Source organism: Salvelinus alpinus, chromosome 31 (assembly GCF_045679555.1).
Source record: "Salvelinus alpinus chromosome 31, SLU_Salpinus.1, whole genome shotgun sequence".
NCBI classification, from domain to species: Eukaryota; Metazoa; Chordata; class Actinopteri; order Salmoniformes; family Salmonidae; genus Salvelinus; species Salvelinus alpinus.
Window position 1 is genome coordinate 1,440,901 of NC_092116.1, and position 25,494 is coordinate 1,466,394.

The 25,494-nt window shown below is 41.5% G+C and overlaps 1 protein-coding gene across 1 annotated transcript; it reads left to right on the forward strand.

Annotated features, from left to right (window-relative positions):
• Nucleotides 1-554: 554 nt before the first annotated feature.
• On the forward strand, nt 555-22,403 carry LOC139561827 (inhibitor of growth protein 2-like). The gene is made up of 2 exons (XM_071379127.1): nt 555-858; nt 20,878-22,403. Exons 1-2 carry the CDS (start codon nt 717-719, stop codon nt 21,582-21,584), a joined length of 849 nt encoding a protein of 282 aa, XP_071235228.1. The 5' UTR covers nt 555-716; the 3' UTR covers nt 21,585-22,403.
• Nucleotides 22,404-25,494: the final 3,091 nt, after the last annotated feature.

Genomic DNA, 25,494 nt, shown 5'->3' on the forward strand with positions numbered 1-25,494 from the left:
GCTATTTTCAGGTCTCTCCAGAGATGTTTGATCAGGTTCAAAACCGGGCTCTGACTGCGCCACTCAAGGACATTCAGAGACTTGTCCCGAAGCCACTCCTGCATTGTCTTGGCTGTGTGCTTAGGGTCGTTGTCCTGTTGGAAGGTGAACCACCCCAGTCTGAGGTGCTGAGCGCTCAGGAGCAGGTTTTCATCAAGGATCTCTCTGTACTTTGCTCCATTCATCTTTTCCTCGATCCTGTCTAGTGTCCCAGTCCCTGCCACTGAAAAACATCTCCACAGATGCTGCCACCACCATGCTTCACCGTAGGGATGGTGCCAGGTTTCCTCCAGACGTGACACTTGGCACGTCTGCAGTGAACAACTATTTTACCGGTCGAACAAAAAAGTATGATAAAAAAACAATGGTGTTAAAAATACTTAATGGTTTACTTTCCCGGGAAAAGTTCATAATAATAAAGGCGGCCTTTATTTTATTCACAGCCAATCCAAACGCTGGAAATAAGAATGGCCCATCCCCCTGTCAAGTAAAACGCGAAAACGCTGTGCACTGCCATAAAAGGAATACATGCGCATGCGCACGGTGTGCAGTTGTTTGAAGTGAACTGACCAGTGAATATAGTAAGCAACAATACTGGCGCAAGAAAACCATACTAAATGCATTATCTCAAATCTATTTACAAGTTTTCTTGATTGTCTCAATGCATCGGTGGAACAATGTTAGGTCATCACTATCCAAACGTGGAAAAGTCACAACTGGTCAGCTATGTGGAGGATTATTTGGAATGTGTTGAGTCCATGCCTTTGGATATACAAAGAAACGTCTCTCTGCTGCGAGAAATTGACTCAAAGTATCAAGGTATGGTTTTTCCTCTCGTTGTTTTAGTGTTTATATTTGCGAGTTTGACGATAAAATTACAAAAACTGGGTGTGCTGGATTGACAAATTCCCGATCCACTTTAGCTAACGTTAATGTTCCACACACTAGCTAGCATTGAAAGCAAGTGTTTTGTGTGCAGAAATATAGATAGTTTAGTGTTTCGAATACGATGTATGCCTTCAATTTGTTATCCTCAACATGTCCCGGTGTCAGGTCCGAGTTGGCTTGATATAGCTACAGAGGATCAGCCATTTTGACAAGAGGGGTGTTGTGGCGTTTGACGGCTTTCTTTCCGAGTTGGTAAACCTGTTATCTGCATTCGTTTTGTTTATTTTACAAGGGATGTTGACTTATTGTTGATAGTGTTGCCTACTAGCAAATATAAAAATCGTAGTATAACAGTAACGTTAACTGTTAACAGAAAGAAGAAAAAACAAATGGTCGTTGTTGCAATCCGCTCTAATGCTGGTGATGATAAATGTGCCATGTACGAGAATTTTGCCAGTATTTGTGCCGCGTTCCAAACAACTGGGAACTCGGTGATTTCCGAAACCAGTGCGTTAAAGACAACTGGGAATTGGGGGGGCTCGGACTGGGATTTTTCTTGAAGCATCTCGCATCGGGCCACTTTCTAGAATTTAGACTGGCTAAACCTGGCTATTTGTACTATTTCTCTATAAAAATCGGATTAAAAACTTAACCACACTGCAAACCTTTTATGCCTATGGTAATCCCTGCCCAGTAGTGCCATACGAAGGTTGGGTTGGCAACAATAGCTAGCTACTTCCCTCGCTGTAACGTTGACACAACTAGGTGGGGGTGGAGGACACTGTACCGTTGTCCCCCAAGCAAACTAGCAGCATCCTTCTTTGGTGGTGGTTTTTCGGCAGTTGGCATCCAATGTTGGTGCATTACTACCACCTACTGTGCTGGAGTGTGGGCCAGAGACAGCGCTAGCAGCCTCAGCGCTAGCAGTGGGTACGGCATGTAGTAACCACAGTGTGCAGATGGACATTATTGCCTGTTCAGGCGGAAAGTTTTGTCACTTCCTGAATCGGGTATTAGAACTCCCCGCCCGCCTGTGGGGAAAACAACCTGTGGTAACCTAGTTTACCCAATTGGCTAGCAGCAAACACTTTACCTTTTTCAAACCTAATTTTATTGTTTGCTTGTTTTAGTCAATGACACAACTAGATTTAAGTACATGTCTTAAGATTTATTTTCAACATTGCTTGCTCCTGAGTGTTCTCACTACTTAGAAAAACATATTTTAGGGCTTCCCTCATGCCGCTTTTCATGCCACGTGAGTGCTAGCTAGCTTCTGACGTAACATTAAGCTAGCCAAGACAAGCAACAACACACATTGATTATACAGCGACAAGTAGTGAGTGGTGTTAAACGGACTATACTAAACAAGTTAAATGTATTGCCTGTGATTAAATGTGTTCAACACACATAGCTACCTCCTTGGATTCCCTACATTTCCCACTCTCCCATGCCGAATAGTCTGAAGCCACAGGACTCTTCTCGCTGGCTCTGTTTCCTTGTGTGGGAGCATTGTGAATTGTAGGTTGGGATTTTTTGCCATTGTACAACAAACACAGCAGCTTTTCGGCATGTTTTGTTATTTCTGTATAACTAAACATTGACAACAAAGTTGGCTCTTTTACAGCAGGAGTCAATGTCAAAGAATATTGGTTTCCCCCAATTTGTGTGTGTGGTCGAGGGGAATTCCATATGACGTGAGTCGGTCGTTCAATAAAACGCCACAATACGGTGCCGTGCATTCGATTTGGCTGCTGTGGGGCAAGGAGATCCCCAGCTCCACTAAAACCATTGACAACTACGTGCCGTTTTCAAGGGATTGTTAAATCAGCAGTAGAAACAATAAAAAACCAGCCTCCGCACACCTTGTTTGTTAAAAAGCTAAGGGATGGGGCTGGAGAAATGTAATCACTATCAAATTCATAGACGGCTATGGATGCCAGGATTGACCATCCCTGATATCACAATTATAGTTTTAACCATCTTTTGAGGCTAAGTCATTTTTAAGTTAGGGACTGTGCTATTTGTGATGAGGGGTACCTGGAGAAAATCGGACTTCTGAAATAAAAACAGATGGCCTTCCCTAGAGTAAAATACATTTTTATCCGACCCTCCCTGAACGCTTGAAAAAAGACAAGTGACCCTCCCATATACCCAAAATAATAATAAAAAAAATAGCAGAGAACATCCCTACTGTTTATCCTCACTCCTAGGACAGACCAGCCTTGGCAAAGAAGGTTGCAGAGTCGCTGACCACCGCTGACAATGGTAGGGGTGAAAAGATATTCATGCAGTGTTTTTATTATAATGGATATCTTATTTGCGTTCCGAGAATAATTCGCCTTTTTATAAACGCATTTCATGCAATTCTGCGTCGTTTTACATGACTGGAGACAAGCAGAAAATTTGTTTAATACCACAACAGAGCATGACATTGAATGTGCGCATGCTGCAGCCATGGAGATGTTTTGTTTTCTATACATGCTATTGTTAACAAAATAGGTTAGTCTAAGTTTGGGACAGTCCTGAAGTTTTCTATCAGCTGTAAAAGTTGAGCTCAACAGAACCAGTCACATCTGAAGTATCTGATCATCAATGAAATCGAGAAAAGCTATTTCTTTAACACAGCAGCCGCATATCATCAGGTAGACCTATATGCACTTGTAACTTTTTATTTATTTGGGAAACTGTCTTTTTCTACTTTATTCCATGATATTGTTGTTACAAAATAGATTTGTGTTGACTGATTGGTGCATAGGAATATAATAACATCTGCTAGGCTAAATTTAACAAACAGCGCATGATCCTCAAACCAAAGACTGGCCAAACTCGAGTTTCTAAAAGTGAATTCAAAGGCACTGTATAGCCTAATAAGGCATTTTTTGTTTCATTCATTTATTTTTATTTTTATTTTATATAGCCTAAAATGGTTATTTTATAGGCATGTTGTTGAACTGCTGTTAATGCTGAGCGCTCCTGCCAGCCTGTAGCATGTCACAGATGCTTCACAATTGATTTCCTAAATACATTTTTGTTTCTCCTTAGGCTTGCTCTTGAGTGATTTGGAGTTAGTATTTTGTTCAATAGCCTGTTGAAATGTCAAACATCAATTGATAGTGGCAGAATCACACATTAGTTTCCAAGCAAAGTTTTTTTTTTTAATGGTCTCCTTGGCTGTAGAATGTTGTAGCACAGCATCTGAATGTCATAGACTAACCAAATATATCCCATATGCATAGTCTTTTCCCGGCATTTTACAGCTTGTTTCTAGTATAAAGCGTTGTTATAGATCGCTTTATATAATCAGGTCCATATATTTTTTTTCTTCTCAAATACTAAGCTAAAAAAAAGGGGTAGGTCTATGCTTTTAGTCATTTTCTTTTTTATAAATAGCCACAATACCCTCACCCCCTCAATTCAAGCCCTCGTTTTAACTTAACACACCAAGCACTTCATTGACACTGAGATATATAAGGAGTGCATGGTGACTGAAGGAATTGGCTGACAAAATCAATGGATAGTACACTCTAATTTTGTCAAACATGTAGTCCTACCTCTTATTGAATAGGAAGAAATGGGCTCCAACACACAAACACTTGTTCTAGGTAGCATTAAGTCAAATTAAAATGTAAACTGTTTAAATTAATTGGGCCTTCTCAAATTAGTCTACTTTCAAAACCCATGCGCTGTTCATCTCTGCAGCTGCCGCTTCATAGTAATTTAAATTCAATTTTTTTTTGTCACCGAATACAGCAGACATTACAGTGAAATGCATACTTACAAGCCCTTAACAAACAATGCAGTTTTTAAGAAAGATAAGTCTTAAAGTTAGGGATGCATGATATATCGGTAAGCATATCCGAATTGGCCGATATTAGCTAAAAAATGTTGGCATCATGTCTAATGTCTGGCCCAATGTCTAGTTTAACGCCGATGTGCAAAACCGATGTCAAAGCTGACGTACATAACGTACAAAAGTTTGGGGTCACTGAGAAATGTTCTTATTTTTGAACGAAAAGCACTTTTTTTTGTCCATTTAAAATAACATAATTGATCAGAAATACAGTGTAGACATTGTTCATGTTGTAAATTACTATTGTAGCTGGAAATGGCAGATTTTTAAAAATGGAATATTCACATAGGCATACAGAAGCCCATTATCAGAAATCATCACTCCTGTGTTCCAATGGCACTTTGTTTTCGCTAATACAAGTTTATCATTTTAAAAGGCTAATTAATCATTAGCAAACCCTTTTGCCATTGTTAGGACAGCTGAAAAGGGGGGTGGGGTGGTCAATCCAAATAGTCTGGGTAGCCATTTCACTAGATGTTCAGGAGTCTTATGGCTTGGGGTTAGAAGCTTTTTAGAAGCCTCTTGGACCTAGACTTGGCGCTGCGGTCAGAGGCTGAGCAGTTGCCATACCAGGCAGTGATGCAACCAGTCAGGATGCTCTCGATGGTGCAGCTGTAGAACCTTTTGAGGATCTGAGGACCCATGCAAAATATTTTCAGTCTCCTGAGGGGGAATAGGTTTTGTCGTGCCATCTTCACGACTGTCATGGTGTGCTTGAACCATGTTACTTTGTTGGTGATGTGGACACCAAGGAACTTGAAGCTCTCAACCTGCTCCACTACAGCCCCGTCGACGAGAATGGAGCTTGCTCGGTCCACTTTTTCCTGTAGTCCACAATCATCTCCTTTGTCTTGATCACGTTGAGGGAGAGGTTGTTGTCCTGGCACCACACGGCCAGGACTCTGACCTCCTACCTATAGGCTGTCTCGTTGTTGTTCGTGATCAGGCCTACCACTGTTGTGTCGTTGGCAAATTTTAATGATGGTGTTGGAGTCGTGTCTGGCCGTGCAGTCATGAGTGAACAGGGAGTACAGGAGGGGGCTGAGCACACACCCCTGTTTTGAGGATCAGCGTGGCAGATGTGTTGTTACCTACCCTTACCACCTGGGGAGTGGCCCGTCATGAAGTCCAGGTTCCAGTTGCAGAGGGAGGTGTTTAGTCTCAGGGTTCTTTGCTTATTGATGAGCTTTGAGGGCACTATGGTGTTGAACGCTGAGCTGTAGTCAATGAATAGCATTCTCACATAGGTGTTCTTTTTTATCTAGGTGGGAAAGGGCAGTGTGGAGTGCAATAGAGACTGCATCATCTGTGGATCTGTTGGGGCGGAATGCAAATTGGAGTGGGTCTAGGGTTTCTGGGATGATGCTGATGTGAGCAATGACATACCTTTCAAAGTACTTCATGGCTACAGATGTGAGAGCTATGGGTTGGTAGTCATTTAGGCAGATTACCTTAGTGTTCTTGGGCACAGGCACTATGTCCGGTCTGCTTAAAACATGTTGGTATTACAGACTAGGACACGGAGAGTTAGAAAATGTCAGTGAAGACACTTGGTAGTTGGTCAGCGCATGCTCGCAGTACACGTCCTGGTAATCTGCCTACCCCGGCGGTCTTGTGAATGTTGACCTGTCTAATGGTCTTATAGCATTTGTGCGTTCGATTACAGGCTCAATGTCCAGAAACTAGAAAAGAAATAAAGAAATGGCGATAAAATAAATGCCTTACCTTTTGAAGATCTTCTTCTGTTGGCACTCAAAGGTCCCAGCTACATCACAAATGGTCCTTTTGTTCGATAAAGTTCTTTATGTCCCCAAAAACTCAGTTTAGCTGGCGCGCTTTATTCAATAATCCACCGGTTTCCCACCTTCAAAATGCATACAAAATGAATCGCAAAAGTTACCTATAAACTTCTCCAAACAAGTCAAACAACGTTTATAATCAAACCTCAGGTACCCTAATACGTAAATAAACAATCAAAAATTTAAGACGGAGAATTGTTATTGTCTTTACCGGAGATAAACAACAAAGTACATGCTCTCATCCACACGTGTGAAAACACTACAGCCAAATGGGAGCCACTAAGAAAAACAAAAAATTCGGGCTAATTTTTCCAAAAACAAGCCTGAAACTTTCTAAAGACTGTTGACATCTAGTGGAAGCCCTAGGAACTGCAATCTGGGAGGTTTTCCCATCATATTAAAAATGACAGCCATTGAAATCAGTGGTGGGCTGAATTTTTTTCTCTCTTTTTTTTCTGTATGGTTTGTCCTCGGGTTTTCGCCTGCCATATCAGTTCTGTTATACTCGCAGACATTATTTTAACAGCTTTAGAAACTTTATAGTTTTCTATCCAAATCTACCAATTATATGCATATCCTAGCTTCTGGGCCTGAGTAACAGGCAGTTTACTTTGGGCACGCTTGTCATCCAGATGTCGAAATACTGACCCCTAGGCCAAAGAGGTTAAAACCGCATTCCAGCCAGTGTCTATTCCACAAGTTACCACCTGCTAAATCTAACGTTAAAATGCCTATTTACTCTGTTCTATCTGACTGTGCAATCCACTGTCTCATCAGCCAAGCAATTTACGAACTTGACCATTAAAAAAAGCATCAAGACATTCTCACATTTCTTTTGTATAAACCTTGTCGGTCTCTCCAACATTTACAACATTGTTTCAGTATTCAAATTCGATCTCCAGCAGTCACATAGTAATGAATGTGTAAGGACAAGACAGGCAGGCAGGCAGCGTTTCTCAGCAAGTCGAAATCATGAATCAGCTGGCATAATTTTTATATATAAGAAATGTCATTGAAAAAATGTCAAACGAAACAAGGTGCAGCTAGTTTGCAGTCTTTCCAGCTTCAGTTGGGTTAAATGTGTTAGCTGTGTTGTTGGCTAGCTCCTCTGAACAACAGTGCCCTGACGAGTGAGCACATTATATATGCCAAGCGAAATTGTGCCACATTAGCTCATTGTTATGGATGTATCCAAATGTCGCTAGAAAAGTTTATGCAAACGCAGCTACTTTTCTGTTATTCTGGCTGCACATTTTGACATGACTAAGTTTGCTGGCTAGCTAGCAAACAAGGGATAAGCACGTTGCCAGCCAGTATGGCAATGGAACATTTAGAATGAACGACTGCATCCATAGATGCAAAGCAAAAAGACTGAACGACTGTGTCGCGTCTCTACCAATCGATAGAACAAATGACCAGCTGACTTGGATAGAAACCCTACATTTTTGTCGAGACTGGTTGCAAAGGGTCGGAAACTTTCCAGTAAATTTCCTGCATTTTTATATAAATTTTTCATGGGAAGTTAATCCTGGGAATTTTGGGATTTTTTGCTTAAATTCATCAAAAAAGTTAGCTTATAACAGGGAACCTTTTTAGGTCTTTAGGTCTTGTGGCATATTTTGGTTAAACTATCCCCAATTCAATGGAATTGCAACCCTCTGCATGCAACAGTGCATTCTTCCATTACGTATACAGCTGATTCTCAAGATCTTGCACACTAATGAGATTCTATAGAGCCCACACTACTACACTGTCTGAGCCTAGGACTACATGCTTTCTGGTAAGTTTTGATTACAATACTGGGTGGGGTGAATATTTTATGTGACATGATAAAAAAATTGTTTTTAAATAGTAGCCTACAGCAAAGTGTGTTTTAAATCATTTCTAACTCAGCAATTTCTGCTAGTTAGTTGTTGCTACCATGTGGGTTTTAGCTTGCTTGAGCCTGCTAACTAAGGAGTGTTAATTCACCTGTTTCCATACATGTTTCATTTTAAAACATTTCTTACAAAGGAATTGTATAACTGCTTAACCATTTATCTGTACGTGTGTTAGGGTTGCGTAAGTTCAACTGAGATAGGAACAATAGGACAACTGAACTTGATTAAAATAATTGTTTAATTCAAAAGTTAATAAATGGCAAATGCATTTTTCGTATATACGGGTTCTCTGCACCACCCCGCAGGGTGGAAACAGAAAAGACACTTGTTACTGACAAAGACATTATAATAAATACTCATGACAGAGATAGTTCCCACTTCCGAGCCGGCCTGTCAGAGTAGAGACTGGGCGTGGTTTAGACTCACCCAGCCTATCGTTGGTGTTGGCACATAAGCTAGTCCTAGCCCCTTTGCGCTCTCTGTTGTCCCGTCACTGTTGCTGTGTAGATTACGCTTCTTCACCCTAAAGACTGAGGTCAGACAGCTCTGTAATATTGTCTGAGCTATTCACACCTGTTATACAATGTCCACTGTTCTCGCTCAAGGCTAACTACAGCTTCCCAGCTTCTTATCTGAGCTAACTGTTACTTTCGGCACACACACACAGACACCCAGACCAACAGTTAGCTAATATTCAATCACATTTGTTGTAGTATTCAATCACATATAATACAGTTGCTAATATTCAATCATGTTTGTTATAGTATTCAATCACATATAATACAGTTGCTAATATTCAATCATGTTTGTTATAGTATTGGGTTATAGTGCATGACTCAGAACCTCACATATGTTTTTCGTGTGTATAGTTTTATCTGTTATTGTCTGGTCAGCAGTCTCCTGATTCACCCCCCTCCTGTGTCTCTCTAAGATTAGCACAGTCTCAGTCACACAGTACAGCTTCACACTACTGATACATTTGTTTCATACACACACATATTTCATACACACACATTTCAGGCTGATATTCATGGTTAGGCCCTGAGCACTGGTAAGAGTGAGAACAATGGAAAATGCAGGTTCACAAGAGTCAGCAATTCAAACTTTAATGCATACGAAGCCCTACTAGCTTATAGTTAGTTAAGCATGTCAAAAAACCTTTATAAAACCCCACAATCCCCCGTTTGACACCAAAAAAGGTGTCAACATAAACATTTTTGATTAACATAGACATTTTTTATTTTATTTTTTGATTCCCCCGTTTGACACCAAAAAGGTGTCACATACAATAAACATTTCATCCCTATTCCATATACTAGGTGGGCTCGTTACCACCCAGGAACTTATAACCATCTTAGGGAGAACAGTTTTATTCATAGACCTCTTTCTATAGCATTTCATGAAAATAATAAAAAATCAACAAAGAAAAAATCCGCAAATACAAAGATTAAAAGAAACACACCTTTATTGTATAGAAAATAAAAACCCTCTAGTCTACCCTGCTACCCCTAACAGGTACTAGGTTGGCTACCTCCCACCCAGGAAATTTAAACCTTGACATAAGGTAGGACAACATACAGGGTAAAAGATTACAAGGATATATTGTGCAACAAAAAGCAATGAATTAAACTAAAAATAAGCAAATTTTTATTATTTTATAGCAAACCATGGATCACCCTCAGTTGACCCCCTCTGTTCACTGGTCTCGGCATCCTCCCCACTAGCTGCAAGCAGGGGCATCATGCCAGAGGCCTTAGCAGCATCTGCAATAGATCTCTTGGCACAAGGTAAAATGCAAGCAGCGCAACATAGTAGCACAAGAAACTCGACTACTAGGGTCAGAAATCGAGAAATCCAGTAACCAACATGGCAGTGTACTCACCAAACCAACCACCCAGCCAGGGGAACAGTCCACCCTCCTCCACACCTGCAAGACCCTTCATCTCCACAGATAACTTTTCCAACCCGCTCAGAGCTTTTGAAATGCTCCCATCCGGACTGGTATTGTTAGAGATAAACGTGTAATATTGTTCTACAAACATTTTACATACACCTCCCTGGTTGGCCAGAATCATGTCTAGTGCTAGCCTATTTTGTCTAGCGGTTCGAAAGGTGGCATCCAATTGTTCAGCCATCCCCTTAAGTGCTGTGTGGGTGTAGTTAACAAATCGTTGTTGATTATAGTAGATATAATTGATCCAGGCATTCTGCTTAGCATCAACAATAGCTGGGCCACAAATGCCACAGGCCATCATTCCTGTTTAATGTCTGGAATTCGTGGGGGACCCCTATTGGGACCCCAACAGGTTGGTGTGGATGTTATCTGTACCCTCGGACCAAGGAGCGTCACGTTTCTGCCGTCTCCTGGGTTGTTCCCGAGCCTCTGTGTCATGTGCCAGGAGTTGGTTAGCTGTAACCTCAATAATAGTCAATGGTGTTATCAGACTGGCCAAAGCACATGTGCCCTGCCATTTTCCTTTCAAAATTGGGGTCAACCGCCTGGCAGGTCCACACATCCACCATACATCAGCAACACCTCTAGTTCATAGTGACATTAGTGATGCAGGCAGTAGTAGGGAGCCTCCCATAGTCTATACCCCTACCTGTACCAGTGTTACAGCTGTAATTTCCCCCATACGCCTTAACCCCCCATGGTGCCTTCTGGGGAGGGACTTCTGGGAACACAAGACTCAGAGTTTTATACAGGGTTGAATTTGGCTTATACTTTCCAATATGCACATCCAACCTTTCCCATTGCTTAGGGCAAATGGGTGAGTAGCCAGAGTAGGTCTGGCATGTCCACAGATCACACAGTCTTTTCTGTTAAGTGTTTTGGCAGTGTATCTCATATAGGCCAACCACATATTCTCCCTTTCCTCATAACCAGTTTCAGTCCCCAATTGGTCACTATCTGAGATGTCATCCACATTTATTACCTGTACCGGATTGGAGAGCTTAGGCGATGGCGTGGGACTTGGTCTTGAAGTGGTGGAGGAGGCCGGCTGAACCCCGGTCTGTTGGAACTGGTGGTGGCTCTGGCAGCACTGTGATGGCAATCAGACAGCTCAGGACTACAAGCAGTCCTGTAAAGCCCCACCCTCTCCCAGAGAACACATCATCAGCCAGAGATCAAGTCACACCTTCACTTCTATGAACGCTCACAGTGATGAAAGGTCGGGATCAGGGATTTTTCATTAAGGAGTTGACCCCCGAGCTTTATTAGCATCAGTTCTTCTCCTTAACTCTGTGATCATTCGGCAGTGTCAGTGTGTCTCACCCTCCAAGTGCGATATGCCCCCAGGTCGAGTGAATCACCTTCTCCTTTAATTCACCTGTAATGCATAAAATCTTGGACATACATGTTTGGTTAACAAACAGTTTCTCATTTGTTCAATCTGATTATGTATTTAATTTCTATGCCTATTTGTTAGCTAGAAATTTTTTTTCTTTTTTTCTTAGTTTATTATCCAATAGGCCCCATCCTATCCTAGATCACAATGTACCCCTCCCCCGTTTGATACCTGGCTCTGGCCAGGTAACAACCTTACCTATTCTAGTAAGATTAGTAAAATATTCTTATGTTCTACATTATCATTTAGGAGCGCCCCTTCCAAAACTCCCCTCTCTGCTCTCAAACCTTCAAGGTCTCAGCAGTGCGGGGAGGGCTCCTCTGTCTGCCCTTTCCCTTATCTGTCTGTAACAACTGTGTTGTCAAATTTTAACTAAATGTCTCACTGTTTGGCTTTATCTAAACTCATGGATCTTTAGAAAAACATGTCTATGGTGGCAATTTCTAAAGTCCTTACATAACCTTAATCAAACTATCTGCATCCTAGCATGTCATATACCCCTGTCAATTTTAATCCTTTATTTACTAATAAGTTCTCTCCCCCAGGAGTACACTATTTTATTTAACAATACCTTAGCAACAGTAAATTACCACTCTTATGGACTGAAACTTATTTATTATCATAAATAATTTTAATGCTTATGTATTTTCCTGCCCTATTGGCTTAAAATATCTCCTGTTCAACCCTCAATGTATATGTTTAAAAACAGAATCCTGAACCACTTCCTCTTTGTCCTACCTCAATTCCATTTTTTCCTCTGTGGTTTAAGCTACAATTATGTTCAAGAGCTATAAACTCCATTATAATTAATTTACCTCAAAACTAGATCTGGTCAAAGGTTACACCACCCCCTTACATTCGTGTTCCATACCATATCTAGACCTATTAGAGAACCCCTTATCTTTAAAAATAAACATTTCCTTGTCTAATTAAAACTCAGAAAATAAAACTCCTAATATTCTAAATATATGAGTGTACCCCTTTAAGATATCTTGATCCCCTTAAACCAAACGTGTACTACTAAAACAAAACCCAATATCCTCTATGTTTCATGTAACTGTGTGCCTTTTCCCAATAAAACATGAACCTCCATAAGTTGACCAATGGCGCCCTCTAGTGACTTTTCATGTAACTCATTCAGTCCTTCTCCAAATTGTCTCCCCAAAATACTTTATACCCTGCCATTAAACTCACACAACTGTGATAAACGTGTACTGTCCCTTTAACTCCCGGCCAGCCATACCAGTTTGCTGCCGTTCATTGTTCCCCATAATGAAAACAGATCATGTTTAGAATACGTTTACTTTTTGTTCGAATTCCCTGGTGTTACCTAACCAAAAACCAATAACTTTTAGCCACTTTTGAAAAGTGCCTCAAAGCACGCCTTTTCCCTCTAAATGACACAACCAATTTTCCCTGTCATAATTTGATACGGCCACACCCGGTGGGGAAAGTAAAAATTGTATCCCGTTCCTCCTATAATACCCAATGCTAAATTCAACGTTGTGGTTAAATAGGATTTGCCATCATTATCAAATGTTGAATATACAGGTTTAGTAATTTTATCAAATAGATTAGTATAGTTCAAATAAAGATATGCGTTTACTAGCGCTCAACCTGTGTTCACTGTAAATCCCTGTTAACTAACTGCAACAGGCAATAGTACGGGTTCGATAAACCAAACCCAATTTATCACAAAGGTTGGATCTTGAATAGAATATACAACGTCAATCAACATCTCTTAATCAAAACTATACTGCAAGAAGTAAAGAAAATAGTGTACCTGAACAATGGCCAAATCCATTCGAGTAACGTAATCGTGTATCCCCCCCTAGTGACGTTATTTTACGTCGTTACAAAACAAATCATCCTGTCTCCAGCAACATACACTGATTAGTAGCCAATACAATACCAAAACTAACTGTCTTATTCATGCCTCTAGGCAAAACATCTACTTACTCCAACTGAGTTTTGCATCAAAACTATCATATAAGTAAAATCAACTTCTCAACTTTCTCTACTCCAAAGTGTAAACGTACCAAAATTTAACCTAAATAAGTTATTAACTGTATTCTCTCTACTCCGAATTGGTTTTAAGTTTTCTGTTTTGTGACCAGCATTCAAACAGGCTCCCCGTCGACTGGGAGCACGTTGAGCGCTGCAATACTGCCATCTTCTGTCCATTCTCTGTACAGCTCTCCACCCAGTCTATTCAACCTTCTCAATTTGAGCCATATTAGTTTCTTATTATAACTTTTGTTTTATAATTTTTGTTTTTATCTGTTATTACCTAGTTAGACTAGAGTGTCCGTGACAAATAATGTGAGATTATAGTATGTGGTTAATGTGTAACTTGAGTATATATGGTTACGTTATGTATACATGTCCTTACTCCCCTTCACATAAAAGCCTGATACAGTACATACAGAGGGATACAATCATAAAGCAACAGACATACAGTGTGACTTGTCTTATATCCAACACGTCTTATTCAATCAGTAAACTTGTCTTATCTCCAAAACATTGCCGTTAGATCATTTGCGCATATAACCTAACCTCTCTTCACCAACGCTTTGCCGTTTACTTGTAACAGGGGACATGTCTTATACAGTGAATTGCCGTCGAGGGTCGACCTAGACTTGTCTTATATCCAATTCTTCTGCCTTCCCCTGGACTATGTTGCCGTCCACTTTTAGTCGAGGGTCCACCTAGACTTATTAATCGACAATTTGTCTTATATCCCACATACCATGTAAATACATAAAAATCCATGAACCCGGTATATTGCCGTTCAATTATTAGAACTTGTCTTATTTCCAATATTCCGCCATTCACGGTGGTTATGTGGCCATTGTCCTCAATCACTTCCCTAAAGTCTTATATATAAGACTTTTAATAAAACAACCCTAGCTTAGATACATACACACACACAAACAGGCTCTTAATATCACGTCATACACACAGTCATTCCATTGTCATTCTGTTGGCCAACTGAAAATGCATTCGCCATCAAGTAGTACGTAATTAAATAATACGTAGTTAGTTTTATCCTTACTTTGTTGTAGTGAACATATGGTTCAAAAATTTAGTAACTTACACCAGTTAGGTTTTCTCACAAAATAAATTTGGTTAAATCCAATATGCAGAATTTCAGTTTTGAAACAATAGGCTCTGCTTACCTGTTTTTTAGTAGACCCGGGCTTTTTGTGAGAGGACCCCGTCTGGCGACAGTCTAGGCCAAAGGCTGGATGCCTCAATGTCCAGCGAAGTTCCCTCAGATCACGTCGGGGTCACCAATTGTTAGGGTTGCGTAAGTTCAACTGAGATAGGAACAATAGGACAACTGAACTTGATTAAAATAATTGTTTAATTCAAAAGTTAATAAATGGCAAATGCATTTTTCGTATATACGGGTTCTCTGCACCACCCCGCAGGGTGGAAACAGAGAAGACACTTGTTACTGACAAAGACATTATAATAAATACTCATGACAGAGATAGTTCCCACTTCCGAGCCGGCCTGTCAGAGTAGAGACTGGGCGTGGTTTAGACTCACCCAGCCTATCGTTGGTGTTGGCACATAAGCTAGTCCTAGCCCCTTTGCGCTCTCTGTTGTCCCGTCACTGTTGCTGTGTAGATTACGCTTCTTCACCCTAAAGACTGAGGTCAGACAGCTCTGTAATATTGTCTGAGCTATTCACACCTGTTATACAATGTCCACTGTTCTCGCTCAAGGCTAACTACAGCTTCCCAGCTTCTTATCTGAGCTAACTGTTACTTTCGGCACACACACACAGACACCCAGACCAACAGTTAGCTAATATTCAATCACGTTTGTTGTAGTATTCAATCACATATAATACAGTTGCTAATATTCAATCATGTTTGTTATAGTATTCAATCACATATAATACAGTTGCTAATATTCAATCATGTTTGTTATAGTATTGGGTTATAGTGCATGACTCAGAACCTCACATATGTTTTTCGTGTGTATAGTTTTATCTGTTATTGTCTGGTCAGCAGTCTCCTGATTCACCCCCCTCCTGTGTCTCTCTAAGATTAGCACAGTCTCAGTCACACAGTACAGCTTCACACTACTGATACATTTGTTTCATACACACACATATTTCATACACACACATTTCAGGCTGATATTCATGGTTAGGCCCTGAGCACTGGTAAGAGTGAGAACAATGGAAAATGCAGGTTCACAAGAGTCAGCAATTCAAACTTTAATGCATACGAAGCCCTACTAGCTTATAGTTAGTTAAGCATGTCAAAAAACCTTTATAAAACCCCACACGTGGAATTGTATATTTTTTTTTTTTACTCCATTTTTTTCTAGTCTTTACAGGATAGTGCCACGGGCATCATCTGATGTGTGGAGACATTTCACTGCAGCTAATGTAGAAGGAAAAGCTGTGTACATAGGAAAATACTGTGCAAAATCATATGTGAAGAATGCAACAAAGATGCAGAATCATCTGGCCAAGTGCATGAAGTTCCCTCGGCGCTCACAACAGGCAACCTCGGACAAAAGTCCCTCTACTTCTATTCGAGGTGAAAATGATGACTCGGCACATAATCAATAGGTACAGCTGATGGTCCTCCTGGAATCAGAAGTTGTTTTGAATCAATGGAGGAACATAGTCAGAGAAATGTTGAATGTCTTGCTCGAGCTGTGTATGCAACTGGTTCACCTCAGATGCTCACAGGCAACGTGTATTGGAAGAGATTTCTGAATGGTCTTTGCCCAGCATTCACTGCTCCAACCAGACATGCTTTATCTAATCATTTGCTGGATGCAGAGTTCAACAGAGTTCAAGTGAAGGTCAAGCAAATCATAGAGAAAACATACTGTATTGCAATCATCTCTGATGGGTGGTCGAATGTTCGTGGGCAAGGAATAATTAACTATCTCCACCCCTCAACCAGTATTCTACAAGAGCACAGACACGAGGGACAACAGACACACGGTCTCTACATTGCAGATGAGCTGAAGACCGTCATCAATGACCTTGGACCACAGAAGGTATTTGCATTGGTGACAGACAATGCTGCGAACATGAAGGCTGCTTGGTCTAAAGTGGAGAAGTCCTACCCTCACATCACACCCATTGGCTGTGCTGCTCATGCATTCAATCTGCTCCTCAAGGACATTGTGGCCCTGAAAACAATGGATACACACTACAAGAGAGCCAAGGAAATGGTTAGGAATGTGAAGGGTCATCAAGTTATAGCAGCAATCTACTTCACCAAGCAAAGTGAGAAGAATAAGTGCACCACATTGAAGTTGCCCAGCAACACCCGTTGGGGTGGTGTTATCATGTTTGACAGTCTCCTGAAACTCCTGAAACCTATAGCAGTAGCCATTGCACGTATTGAGGGAGACAATGCCATCCTGTCTGATGTTCAGACTCTGCTTGCAAATGTAAGCGAAGAAATCCGTACTGCCCTGCCCACTTCACTGTTGCTCCAAGCAGAGGAAACTGCAGTTCTGAAATACATCAAAAAGTGTGAAGACTTCTGCCTGAAGCCCATATACGCTGCAGCGTACATGTTGGACCCCAAGTATGCTGGCAAGAGCATCCTTTCTGGCGCAGAGATCAACAAGGCCTATGGTGTCATCACTACTGTATCTCGCTGCCTGGATGAGGACAAGGTTCTTAGCAGTCTGGCGAAGTACACTTCCATGCAAAGGCTTTGGGATGGAGATGCAATATGGCAGTCGTGCCAACATATCTCATCAGCCACCTGGTGGAAGGGACTTTGTGGATCTGAGGCTCTTTCCCCTGATGCCTCCATCATCCTCCAAATCCCACCAACATCAGCCGCCTCACAGCGCAACTGGTCCTTGTTTGGGAACACACACAGCAAAGCACGCAACAGGCTGACCAATACAAGGGTTGAAAAATCGGTGGCCATCCGGGCAGATTTGAGGCTTTTTGAGCCTGACAATGAGCCATCCTCAACTAGGTTGGAAAGTGACAGTAAAGATGAGGCCTCAGAATCTGATATTCAAGATGTGGACAGTGAGGAGGACAAGGGAGAAGACATGGAAGCCTGAGAGGAAGACAACCAAAGCTTTAGTGTCTAGACTATCATTTTACAGATGTATGTTGAATTTTTTGGGGGGAGATGCGATTGATCATTGGGATCATTCAATATTCCCTTTTGTTCAGTGAAATCATCCCATGTGAGGAGTCAACTAATTTTAATTCAATTAAAATTGTTTTTATTTTTATTTCTATTGGAAGGATTTCATTCTTTGCAATTATGTCTACTTATGATTAAGGTTAAAGGTTTATGTCTCCATATGATATGGTAAATATATCCAATGCAAAAAAATCTACATTTAAATGGTATTAATATTAATTTGCATATATTCCCACGGAAAGTTTCCACCCCTGAATATTCTCCAAAATGTGCAAGCCTAGTTGGGACTATGTCTTGTGGAAGGATGAAATGGTATGAATAAATTAATACAATTTAACGTTTTTAATGAAAATGTCAATCATGATTTGAATATGTTCGTAACCGTGTGTGTGTGTGATCATGCCCGAGAAGCCGGTGTTTCGAGGATATATTGGCACTGTTTGCCGGCTCTCAACTTAACACCCGTGCCAATATTTCCTCTAGACAACGGCGAGTCTGTTGTGTGACGCACATGAACTGACGTTGCACTTGTATGCTATTCAAAACTATATGTTTACCATTAGATATAACGGCATTCTGTACAGCTGCCATTTTTCCCCCCACTATGCTTCCTACTAGTGTTTATTTATTTATTTTTTCCCCCTCTCCGTTCTTCTCCCCTCTGCTTCCATCAGAAAACCATGAATCACAATGTTGTTCATTTGGACAATTTGTCTTTTTCACTTGTACATGTCCACACTCACCGAAAATGACATTCGGTAGCTACTAGCTATGCTTCTATAAGCTGGATTTACCTGTCTTTGGAATTAATAATTTTTTCGCTTGTATGTGATTTCGCAATTACTTGGTCCCAGAGTTTGCAGTAGCTATTTTATACATGCATAAAATGGTGCTCACCAAATTTCTCATCCATTTTTCCCCTGTTCCTACCAGCGTCCTTAACCTGTCTGGCTCCGGGGTTCCACTAGCGGAACTCCTCCCACATTCCACTGAAAAGGCAGAGCGCGAAATTCAAAAAATATTTTTTTGAAATATTTAACTTTCACACATTAACAAGGCCAATACAGCAAATGAAAGATACACATCTTGTGAATCCAGCCAACATGTCCGATCTTTTAAGTGTTTTACAGCGAAAACACCACGTATATTTATGTTAGCTCACCACCAAATACAAAAAAGCACAGACATTTCTTTCACAGCACAGGTAGCATGCACAAAACCAACCTAACTAACCAAGAACCAACCAAACTAACCAAGAAACAACTTCATCAGATGACAGTCTTATAACATGTTACACAATAAATCTATGTTTTGTTCGAAAAATTTGCATATTTGAGCTATAAATCAGTTTTACATTGCAGCTACCATCACAGCTACCGTCAAAAATAGCACCGAAGCAGCCAGAGTAATTATAGAGACCAACGTGGAATACCTAAATACTCATCATAAAACATTTCTGAAAAATGCATGGTGTACAGCAAATGAAAGACAAGCATCTTGTGAATCCAGCCAATATTTCAGATTTTTTAAGTGTTTTACAGCGAAAACACAATATAGCATTATATTAGCTTACCACAATAGCCAGAAACGCAAGCCTTTTACCAGCAGCAAAAGTTAGCGATCGTAACAAACCAGCAAAAGATATATAATTTTTGACTAACCTTGATAAGCTTCATCAGATGACAGTCCTATAACATCAGGTTATACATACACTTATGTTTTGTTCGAAAATGTGCATATTTAGAGCTGAAATCAGTGGTTATACATTGTGCTAACGTAGCATATTTTTCCCAGAATGTGCAGATATTTTTCTAAAACTCACCTATTCTGACCAAATAACTATTCATAAATATGACAAAAAAATACATGTTGTATAGGAAATGATAGATACACTAGTTCTTAATGCAATCGCTGTGTTAGAATTCTAAAAATAACTTCATGACGACATCCAGCTTACGTTATAGCGAGAGCGTGCCCAAAATCTGGGCGCTACCTAATAGTACACATGTTCGACAGATATATGAAATAGCATCATAAAATGGGTCCTACTTTTGATGATCTTCCATCAGAATGTTGTACAAGGGGTCCTTTGTCGGGAACAATCGTTGTCTGGTTTTAGAATGGCCTTTTTCCCTCGCGAATTAGCAAGCAAAACTAGCCAAGTGCCGCTAAGCTGTCCATCTTCACCAAACGCAAAGAACGCAACACGTCTAACGTCCCGAAAAAATTTCAATAATCTAATAAAACTATATTGAAAAAACATACTTTACGATGATATCTTCACATTTATCAAATAAAATCAAAGCCGGAGATATAAGACGTCTATAACAATTGCTTTTCAGAAGCCATTACTGGTGACCTTTATGCGCTTCCTGAACAAACTAATTCTGGGGTCATGTCATTCCAAGCTGTCTCTTTTGACCATAGAAAGAGATTGAGACCCCATTTCACCTCTCACAGCCTATTGACATCTAGTGGAAGGCGTATGAAGTGCATGTATAGTCACAAATCTTAAGCAAAATTATAGGGAGGCCCTGGAACAGAGCCTCAATTTGAGATTTTTCACTTTCTGACAGGAAGTATGCTGCAAAATAAGTTCTGTTTTACTCACAGATATAATTCAAACGGTTTTAGAAACTTGAGAGTGTTTTCTATCCAATAGTAATAATAATATGCATATTGTACGAGCAAGAATAGAGTACGAGGCCGTTTAAATTGGGCACGATTTTCCCCCAAAGTGTAAATAGCGCCCTCTGTCCTCAACAGGTTTTAATGAGCACTTACATTTTCCCTGCCCACTGACTGACGTTGTCAGATATTATTTAATCCCTCATGATTATTCTACTCAGTAACTAAACAAATGCAGGCGACGCCCATCCTAACAACTATTTTCTCATTCTGTGTGCTTTGCAGAGGTCCTGAAGGAGGTTGACGATGTCTACGAGCGTTACCAGGGCGAGCAGGATGCGGCACAGCGTAAGAGGCTTCAGATTCAGCTGCAGCGGGCCCTCATCAGTAGCCAGGAGCTCGGCGACGAGAAGATCCATGTGGTTACCCAGATGACCGAGCTGGTAGAGAACCGTTCCCGCCAGATGGACTCCCTCTGCCTCCAGGAGCCCAGCGAGACCAGTGAGCGGGTTGTCACCGAGCGGCGCTCCAGTTCTGTTCAGGAGGCGGCGGTGTCCACCCCTGCTGAACGTTCCTCGGCCCGCCGGCCGAGACGCCAGCGCAACAGTGAGAGCCGTGACTCCAACCACGCCTCGGGTAACGTAGCGGTGATGGACGACCCGGCGGATGAGCTGCCCCTGCAGCCGCGGGAGAAAAGGTCCAAGTCGGCCAAGAAGAAGAAGCGCAAGGCCAAACAGGAGCGCGACGCCTCGCCCGTGGAGTTCACCATCGACCCCAACGAGCCCACCTACTGCCTGTGCGAGCAGGTGTCATACGGCGAGATGATCGGCTGCGATAACGACGCGTGCCCCATCGAGTGGTTCCACTTCTCCTGCGTGGGGCTCACCTACAAGCCCAAGGGGAAGTGGTTCTGTCCTAAGTGCAGAGGGGACAACGAAAAGACTATGGACAAAAACCTGGACAAGAACAAAAAGGACCGGAGGTCCAGGTAGTAGTTACAAGTCCTCCGTCCGTTGTCCCTTTCCTCTCGGAACATTGTTGAACTGAGGGTTGAGTTTATCAAAGTGATTCATTCAAGGGATGACGAAATGTCAAGTTCTGAGAGCAATCGGAACACTATTTCCAGCAGCGCTTACTCTGAGTAAAGGACTTGACCAATACTGAACTGGTGCTGTTACAATACTGGTGACTCACACTGAAGCCTAAATGTTGTTTTGCGAAGTCCGATGTTGACTGTAAGGATCCTCAACCTAAGCTGCCATCTTCTGTCTGTATCGTGTGTTACTTAACTTCCGTTCTAACAAGTGTATTGAGTAACTCGAGAAGCAAATTTTGGCTTACTAGCCCATTTGGAAATGTTGATTTGATGTAATGTATCCGAATGAATGATGTCCTTTTTGTAAAAATTAATACATTATGTTTGGCCCATTTTTCTTAGTTGAGTAAGCTTTTCATTTCTTATGTGTTTTAAAATAAGTCTTCCAAATCAGCGCGTCTCTATTCATGAATCACTGTACCAGACGGGGCTAAATAGATTGTGCAATGTTTTATTTTGTATGGCTGACAGAGGGGTAGTTTGCGCTGTTTCTGTGTTCCACTGAGTTGGGATTTCACACATTTCACATTTTACGTTATTTTACGATTTCCCAACTGTCATTTCAATTGACCATCCACAGGTGCAGCACTCCAGCTAAAAAGTGATGGTCTGTCTGGAATGGGATTTCATATTTGTGGAGACGGTCTACGTATTCTGTCAAATGTGTAATCCCCCCCCCATTTCTGTATATCCATTAAAACAAAGTTATACCGGCGAGAGGGGAACCAATTTATTACTTTTATATCGGTTTCATTACACACGCAATAACATCTGCTAAATAAGTGTATGCGACCAATAAATTTGACTTGAATCCTTTTCTTGAAATATACATTTTACCTTCCATTCTTCTGCTTATCAGGTCATATTGTTAAACTGAAGAAGTGTTTCACTCAGTCAAGATATTTCCAAATACTCATAAATAACATGAGTATCACAAAGTTTCCAAAAACAAACTCCACTCCTACATGCGTCTCTGACTGTCCTATTTGTCTTCATCCTCGCTACTACTGGACCCTCTGAACAAGTAGTCCTCCCTGGTTACTGTGGTGATCCCCTGTGATTGTGATGTCAGCCTAAGGGCAGGGCTGAGGCCCAGCAGTAGGGTCAGACACTGGACGTGGGTATCAGGAAAGAGAACAGACGGGATGTTGCAGGCCTCCAGGTCCTATAGCAGGGGTGCCCAACCAGTCGATCGTGATCTACTGGTCGATCGCGGAGTGCTTGCCAGTCGATTGTGAGATTATACTTCTACTAAAATTCAGCCACACAAATCGATGCCTCTAATCTCTTTATTTTAACGTTCAGTCTTCCATTAACAATTTCTGAAAAGTCACATGATTTACATAAAATATGACCAGTCCCTGCCCACTTATTGACATATGCCTAGTTAGTGCGGTCAAATGCTGCCATGCCAGGCAGGTAGCTAGCTAACCTGGTAGCCAGATTTGTTCTTAAGTTGTTTGGTCGACAATAGCAATGAGTGAAGGGAAGGATACAAAAAAGGAATGTGAGGATAATTTTTTTTCATGTCGAACTCAATGTGTATGCCTCATCTGCCATAATAGCATCGATATCCCAAAGAAAAGTAACGACATTTTAAAACCACACACAAAAGATTGTCCGGCAAAGACTGAATTATGAAGAAAGGTACAACAACTAAAAAAATAAACTGGCAGCGCAGCAGTCAATTTTTACAAGGCCTGTGACCAAAGGGAAGGCGGCAACCATAGCATCTTATTGTGTGAGTCGCGTTCTTGCTAAGCATAAAAAGCTGTTCAAAGATGGAGAGATAACCAAGGAAGCATTTATTGAGGCTGCAGACTCGCTGTTTGAGGATTTTAAGAATAAGACTGAAATTATGGCTGCCACCCATGACATTCAGTTGTCCAGAAATTCGGTGACCAGAAGATGTGAGGGCATAGCGGAGAACCTCGAGGATCAACTGACGAAGGATATTGACAACCGAGTGTTATGGGGCGGCAGGTAGCCAAGTGGTAGCCTAGAGCGTTGGACTAGTAACCGAAAGGTTGCAAGATCAAATCCCCGAGCTGACAAGGTAAAAAGCTGGTTCTGCCCCTGAACAAGGCAGTTCCTAGGCCGTCATTGAAAATAAGAATTTGTTCTTAACTGACCCTCCAGTTTGACGAGTCCACAGATATGGTAGATGTGGCACAGTTATGCATTTTCATCAGAATGGTATTTGACATGAGTACAAAGGAGGAACAACTGCCATTTTGCCACTGAAAGGACATACAAGGGGCGAAGATATTTTTCAATATTTTATGGAGTTTGCTAACAAATTCCAACTGCCCTACTGTAAGCTTGTCTCCATTACTACCAATGGGGCACCCGCTATGGTAGGCCGCATTAGTGGGTTCGTTACATTGTGCAAACGAGATTATTATTTCCCGAACTTTAAGTTATTATTGCGTAATTCATCAGGAAGATGTTAAACATGAAAGAGGTGATGGATGTTGCGATGAAGATTGTGTGTTCTATTCGAGCAAGAAGCCTACAGCGGAGGCTTTTTCGTGCTCACTTAGAAGAGACTGAAGTGTAGCACACAGTGCGGTGGATGAGCCGAGGTACATTTTTAGGGAGATTCAGTGAATCGTTGCCTGAAATCAAGGAATTTCTGAAGGTCTCCAAACATGCAAAATATGCACAGTTAGAGGACATACAGTGACTCTTGGATTTAGCTTTTCTCACTGACCTAACTTACATGCTTAAGGAATTGAATGTAGAGCTGCAAGGAAAAGGCAAACATGTAATCGACATGATTAGCTCTGAACACTTTTAAATTCAAACTACAGCTGCTCACAAGAAAGCTGCAACGTAAGGACCTGCACTTCTTTCAACACATGCATTCAGAACTTGAATGTCAGGGTAAGGATACAGCACAGCTTGACAGTGCACGTTACGTGGAGCTAGTCCAGAGCGTCTTATCTGAGTTTGACAGTCATTTCCTTGAGTTTGCGTCACTTGAGCCTATTGCCTTGCCTAGCCTAGCTATGAAATTACTTCCGGCGCCGACTGAGATGGCCGCCTCGCTTCGCGTTCCTTGGAAAATATGCAGTATTTTGTTTTTTTATGTGTTATTCCTTACATTGGTACCCCAGGTAATCTTAGGTTTCATTACATACAGTCGGGAGGAGCTACTGAATATAAGAGCAACGTCAACTCACCATCGTTACAACCAGGAATATGACTTTCCCGAAACGGATCCAGTGTTTTGCCTTCCACCCAATACAATGGATCTGATTCCAGCCGGCGACCCGATGCGACCCCGTAAAAGGGGCAAACGAAGCGGTCTCCTGGTCAGGCTTCGGAGACGGGCACATCGCGCTCCACTCCCTAGCATACTACTCGCCAATGTCCAGTCTCTTGACAATAAGGTTGATGAAATCCGAGCAAGGGTAACATTCCAGAGAGACATCAGAGATTGTAACGTTCTCTGCTTCACGGAAACATGGCTAACTCAAGAGACGCTAACGGAGTCGGTGCAGCCAGCTGGTTTCTTCACGCATCGCGCCGACAGAAACATACATCTTTCTGGTAAGAAGAGGGGCGGGGGTGTATGCCTTATGATTAACGAGACGTGGTGTGATCATAACAACATACAGGAACTCAAGTCATTCTGTTCACCTGATCTAGAATTCCTCACAATCAAATGTCGACCGCATTATCTACCAAGGGAATTCTCTTCGATTATAATCACAGCCGTATATATTCCCCCCCAAGCAGACACATCGATGGCCCTGAACGAACTTTATCTGACTCTTTGTAAACTGGAAACCACACATCCT

What these genes read in the sequence shown, in the direction of transcription:
- LOC139561827 (XM_071379127.1), top strand. Translation starts at nt 717, where the DNA reads ATGTTAGGTCATCACTATCCAAACGTGGAAAAGTCACAACTGGTCAGC. An exon ending in AATTGACTCAAAGTATCAAG is followed by an intron (nt 859 to 20,877) that starts GTATGGTTTTTC and finishes TGTGCTTTGCAG; the next exon opens with AGGTCCTGAAGGAGGTTGAC.